This window comes from Chiloscyllium plagiosum, unplaced genomic scaffold (genome assembly GCF_004010195.1).
Source record: "Chiloscyllium plagiosum isolate BGI_BamShark_2017 unplaced genomic scaffold, ASM401019v2 scaf_61165, whole genome shotgun sequence".
Lineage (NCBI taxonomy): Eukaryota > Metazoa > Chordata > Chondrichthyes > Orectolobiformes > Hemiscylliidae > Chiloscyllium > Chiloscyllium plagiosum.
Window position 1 is genome coordinate 11 of NW_025199928.1, and position 6223 is coordinate 6233.

The 6223-nt window shown below is 43.4% G+C and overlaps 1 protein-coding gene across 1 annotated transcript; it reads left to right on the forward strand.

The window, feature by feature from the left end:
* Nucleotides 1-4357: 4357 nt before the first annotated feature.
* Nucleotides 4358-4943, forward strand: LOC122546058 (natural cytotoxicity triggering receptor 3-like; the record flags this gene model as incomplete). The annotated part of the gene is made up of 2 exons (XM_043684893.1): nt 4358-4436; nt 4620-4943. Coding segments are annotated over exons 1-2 (376 nt in total), but the record flags the coding sequence as incomplete, so codon positions are not given.
* Nucleotides 4944-6223: the final 1280 nt, after the last annotated feature.

Genomic DNA, 6223 nt, shown 5'->3' on the forward strand with positions numbered 1-6223 from the left:
TTAAATCACCACAGGCATAACACCCATCGGCAGACAGACGCATACAAGTGGAAGTATCTACCTGTTAAACGATCTGAATAAACGGGGGAAAGATCCATGCACTGATATAAAAGACATATACAGAAAACAAACATAGTATACATGCACGAGACTTGTACAGGCAGGCACAATTAAATCAAGGACAAAAATACACACACATAAAAGCTTATTGTGGACGACACATTAAACGAACATGAACAGGTTGTATATTCATCAATGTAAAAAGGACGTATTAGTTTGGAAGTTCAGCGAAATAATAGCTTTTGTACATCCGGAACACCATCTCCCAAACACTCACAGGACTATCACTCAGCTCATGGCAGCACCATAACCAATTCAGCTCTCACCCGTTAGCCAGGATCACTATAAACAATTCACGAACATTGTATCAACTAATCATCAGAAACTCTATGACCCAGCGTGGAGAAGGATCTTCCCACATTGATGAACAAGATTATCATATACTCAGTGGCACCTTCAGGTTTTTGCTAATGGGATCATTCAGTCACCAGCAGCATTCTGTTGATCAACACACAATTGAACAGTGATGCTGAGAACAGTATATTTTAAGCAGCGAGTGTTTCAGATTGATAATGAGCTCTTTTGTGAATACCTGAAGCACCTGAAGCAGATAACCAGTCTCTGGTGGTCACGCACAAGCATCAGTCATGGTGTCAGGTCATCAGCACTAGTTTCACCCAGGCGTCAGCACCAACATTGACCAGTCACAAGTAGCATTATTAAACCAGTAGAAGAGAGACAATCAACACCACGCCAGAGTTCAGTTTACAGCAAAAAAGCTTTGCAGTTCGACAGAACAGATAGTACTGAGCAGACTTACAGATTCTTCATCAGTGCAACCTGAGCTTATCCTCCCACGCATGACACCCCAGCTTCAATGACACCCATCATCACCCAGTCGCGATCGGAAATACCAAGCTCTCAGCCACATTCTGTTACAGCCAGAAGCATTAATCACTTACCAGCAGGAAGTCTGAACTATCACCGAGAGCATCCATTTTCCAGCAAAGTAGAACCAATGGTCACACCCAATCAGAAACAATATCCAGCCACTAGCCAACAGCATCGCCCAGATGCCAGCAATTAAATGCAGTCATGGGTAAGATCATTTACCTATCATAAACATCAGCCACACTTCGTCATTCATCAGGAATGGGAGGGTGGCCAAGGGGCTGCGAGATAAATAGGAGGGGGTTGGGATGAAGGGAAAGGTAGCTGGAATGTGTTAGGAAGATGAAGGTGTGGGATGATGGTGATAGGTTAGAAAGGAGGGTGGACAAGTAGGACAGTTCAAGAGGGCAGTGCCAAGTTGGAAGGTTGGATCTGAGATAAGGTGGGGGAAATGAACAAACTGGTGAAATCTACATGATTCCCATATGGTTGGACGGTCACAAGGTGGAAGATGAGGCATTCGTCATCCTGCATCGTGCACCTAGAGTTTGGCTAGAGGGATCTCCCACTGACAGTCTCCAACCTCATTGTTTGGGATCCCTGCACTGTTCAGTTCTACCTCCTACCTAAAATTCACAAACCTGATTGCCCCTGTTGACCCATTGTCTCAGCTTGCTCCTGCCCACCGAACTTATCTCTACATACCTTGACACCGTTCTATCCCCCTTTGGTCCAGGATCTCCCATCATATGTTCGGGACATCATCCATGCACTCCACCTCCTCCATAACTTTTATTTCCATGGCCTCGAATGCCTTATCTTCATCATGGTTATTCAGTCCCCATACACACCTACCTGCCATGGCGAAGGCCTCCAAGCTCTTCATATCTTCCTCTCCTGCTGATCCAACCAGTACTCTTCCACTGACACACTCATCCGATTGGTTGAACTGATCCTCACCCTCAGCAACTTCTCCTTCGAATCCCCCCACTTCATCCAGACAAAAAGGGCAGCCATGGTAACTTGCATGTGCCCCAGCTATGCCTGCTCTTCATCGGGTACAGGCACAGTCCATTTTCAGCAGCTACACTAGCATCATTCTCCATCTTTCCCACCACTACATCAATGACTGTATCAGCACAACCTAATGCAACCATGAGGAGGTCGAACAGTTCATCAACTGCACAAAGACCTTCCACCCTGACCTCAAGTTCATCTCGGACAGCTCACACCCTTCCTGGACCTCTCTATTTCCATTTGTGGTGACAAACTCACATGGACATCTATTTCAAACCCACTGACTCCCACAGCTGACTGGACAACACCTCCTCCCACCCTGCCTCCTGTAAAAATGCTATTCTTTACTCACAATTCCTGCGCCTCTGCTGCATCAACTCCCAGGAGGACCAATTCAATCATAGAACATCTCAGATGGCCTCATTCTTCAAGGACTGCAATTTCCCCTCCCATGTGGTCAACAATAACATCCAGCACATTTCCTCCACTTTACACACCTCCATTCTTGAATGCCACCCTTCCAAATCGCAACAAGGACAGAACGCCCCGGTCCTCACCTTCCACCTTACCAACCTGCGGACACAACGCATCATCCATCGCTATTTCCACCACCTACAAACAAATCCCACCACCAGGGAAAGATTTCCCTCCTCATCCCTATCTGCGGAGACCAGAGACCATTCCCTCCTTGACCCCAAGTCTCTCAGCCTTTCCTCATAAGACATTCCCACCTGACCAGACAGCATCCTAGTAAATCTCTGCTTCACCTTTTCCAATGCTTCCATAGCCTTCCTGTAATGGGGTGACCAGATCTGTACACAATATTCCAAGTGCGGCCTCACTGGCATTTGTATAGTTGCAACATGATATTACAGCTCCAGAACTCAATGCCTCTTCCAATAAAACCTAACACACTGCATGCCTTCTTAAGAGCACGATGAACCTGGATGGCAACTTTCAGGGATGTATATATAGGGTCTCCAAGATCCCTCAGCACATCCACACAACCAAGAATTTTTCCATTGACCCAGTATTCTGCCATCCTGTTATTCTTCTCAAAGTGAATCACCTCACATTTATCTCCATTGAGCTCCATTTGCCACCTCTCAGCCCAATTCTGCAATTTATCCAAGTCAATCTGCAACCTGCAACATTCTTCCACACTGTCCACCACTCCACCGACTTTAGTGTTATTTGCAAACTTACTAACCCATCCAACTGTGCCTGCATCCAAGTCACTTATAAAAATGAGAAACAGCACTGGTCCCAAAACAAATCCTTTGGCACACCACTAGTAACTGGATTCCAGGCTAAATATTTTTCATCAACCACCACTCACTGCATTTTTACAGAAAGCCAGTTTATAATCCAAACTGCTAAATTACTCTTAATCCCATGCCTCAGCATTTTCTCTAACAGCCTACCATGTGGAACCTTATCAAAGGCCTTTCTGAAGTCCATGTACACCACGGCAACTGCCCTACCCTCATCCACATGCTTGATCACCTTCTCAAAATACTCAATGAGGTTTGTGAGCCATGACCTTCCCTTGACAAATCCATGTTGACTATTGCAATCAAATAGTTGCTTGCACGTTGATTTAAAATCCAATCTCTCATAATCCTTTCCAAAACTTTTTCCTGGAGCAAACGTAAGGCTTACTCATCTATAAACACCTAGGTCATCTCCACTGCCCTTCTTGAACACGGGGCACAACATTTGCAATCCTCCAGTCCTCTGGTACTAAACTTGTCGGCAATGATGACTGAAAGATCAGGGCCAAAGGCTTGGCATTCTCCTTTTCTAGCTTCCCAGAGAATCCTTGGATAAATCCTATCTGACCTAGGGGACTTGTCTATTTTCACTCCTTCGAGAATTGATAACATCTCTTCCATACTTACCGTAATCCTTTCAAGTTTAATAGCCCGTATGTCATTCTTCTCCTCTACAATATTCTCATTTTCCAGAGTCCTGTTTAATGATCGTGATGGAACTTTCCAAAATGATGCGATGTTGTCTTCTCACCCATTTGTGTTTCCGCTTGATAGTCTCAGTTCTCTCACGCTAAACCTTGTGGTGAAATTGGACAGCGCGCTCACCACATCTGCACAACAAGTGTCTGTGACGGGATGGTCAGGTCTGCATTTTATCCACGCTGCATCGGTTCGGAAACTATCACGTGATGAGAAAATGTTCCATCATCTCTTGAAGAGCAGCAGTATGTGAGGTGTTTTTAACTCCCACGCTGTGTTCTTGCATCTAACATCAAAGTAAAACCATTAATGCATCGAAGGTGTGGTTTCATTCGCTTTGTCAAACACTCCATCACAGCCCGCTCAATGCCACATTACCTCCATGTCTCTTCTCAATAACATGTGTCCTGCTAATTTACAGTGAATCGATCGAGTTTGCTGAAATGGGAGTGTTGATTGTTCTGTGGTATATCTCTGTCATCGGCATTTACACAGGTACATATATACTTACACAGGTTAAATAAATATTAAGAGGCATTGGAATTGTGCACACATTATTTCTTTCAATGTATATGTCGCTGCTTCAAAAAAAACTTTTATCCTTATATTTATTAATACATTTCTCCCTCAACAATAGGCTGACCAATCATTGTCTGCTCATGTGCTTATTTCTGACAGTGGCTGATGGGAGCTTTCTCCAGATGTTCCAGTTCCCCGCCCGTATAACTTCATTGAAAGGTGAAAATGTCTCCATGAATTGCACTTACACACTTTTCGATCCCAAAGCACGGCTGGATGTTTCCTGGTGGAGACGAAACCAGGACGGGACATATAAACCCTCAGCAGAAGACAACAGGACGGTGGTGATACCTTTAGAGCAAACAGCTGCCGAGCTCCACCTGCTGAATGTGGATTTTCAGGACGCCGGAGTCTATTATTGCAGCGTGGCAGACTGGAAACAGAAAGTTTCCTCTGGGAATGGGACTGAGCTTATTGTGTACGGTGAGTGATACTGACTGCGGAAAGCGCAAGGGGAGGATTCTGCAGATGTATAAAAAGCCGAAAGAATTGCAGTTGGTGGAAGTCAGGAACAAAAACAGAAATTGCTGGAATACCTCAGCAGGTTTGGCAGACTCGGTCGAGAGAAATCAGAGCTAACGCTTCGGGACAAGTTCTCTTTATAGTTTTCATTGAAGTATATTTTTAGTGACCTTAGTCAACGTTCTGGCATTGAATCACCATTCTTTGATAATCCGATATCTCTTTGAATCTTTCGCAGAGGGAAATATTCTTGAATCGCTGCTGTGTGTGGTTAATGCGGTAAAATCGTGCTCTAATGGACAAATTCAAAAATATTTCATCAGTGATAATGAATTTTTTAAAAAATTTAAGTGAGGATTCCCAACGCTTTGAGTATCGACAATTCTTCTTCGCTTTGTTCAGATGGTCAACTTCTTAACAAAAGACTCTGCTCCCGTTCCAGATTCTCCAGTATGTGCCATCAATTACTCATCTTTAACCCGTCGGGCCCGTTCAGAACATTATATATTTCAATCAAATCAACTCTGATCGCCCCAAACTCCAACTAATATAGACGCAAAATTCTTATCCCCTCGGTACAGGACAATTCCCAGTCACGGAGAGAAATATCTCTGCTCTTCCTCCAATTCAAATACAAACTTTCTAAAGTATTGAGAGACCAAATTAAGTTGAGTATTTTATAAATGATCTGCCCAAAGCACTGTGGAATTGTACAAATGCTTATTTATTCCTTTGTAGTTGCTGTCCCCTTGCACTCTTCCTTCTTACTTTCCTGCTCCACCTGTATTCGGACTTTCCCTGCTCCTTGTAGGAGAGCACACAAATACCTCTGAACACCTGAACTTCAGATTATTGCACATTTAAAAAATATTCCATTTAACTATTTGTACACCAAAGTGTTTTACATCATATTTTATAATTAATCTCCAAGCTTTACCTAATTTGGCTATGTATCTTACTCACAACTTTATTGTATGATGGTATTTGTTTGTTTACTTGTTGGAGGTGGTCATCTATGGGTATGCCAACATTTGTTGCCCATTTTTCTTTTGACTTAACTGAATTATTTAGTTAATGGACCACCTCATTGTTGACACGACTGGCTTAAATTTTGGCCAGATTATGGCAGTGTAGCAGAATTCATCCTGAAGGAAAGCATTTGAATCAGATTAGCTTTTACAACAGTCAGTGATAGTTGAAATTATTGCCATAACTGACACTTGATTGATTAAACACTCAAA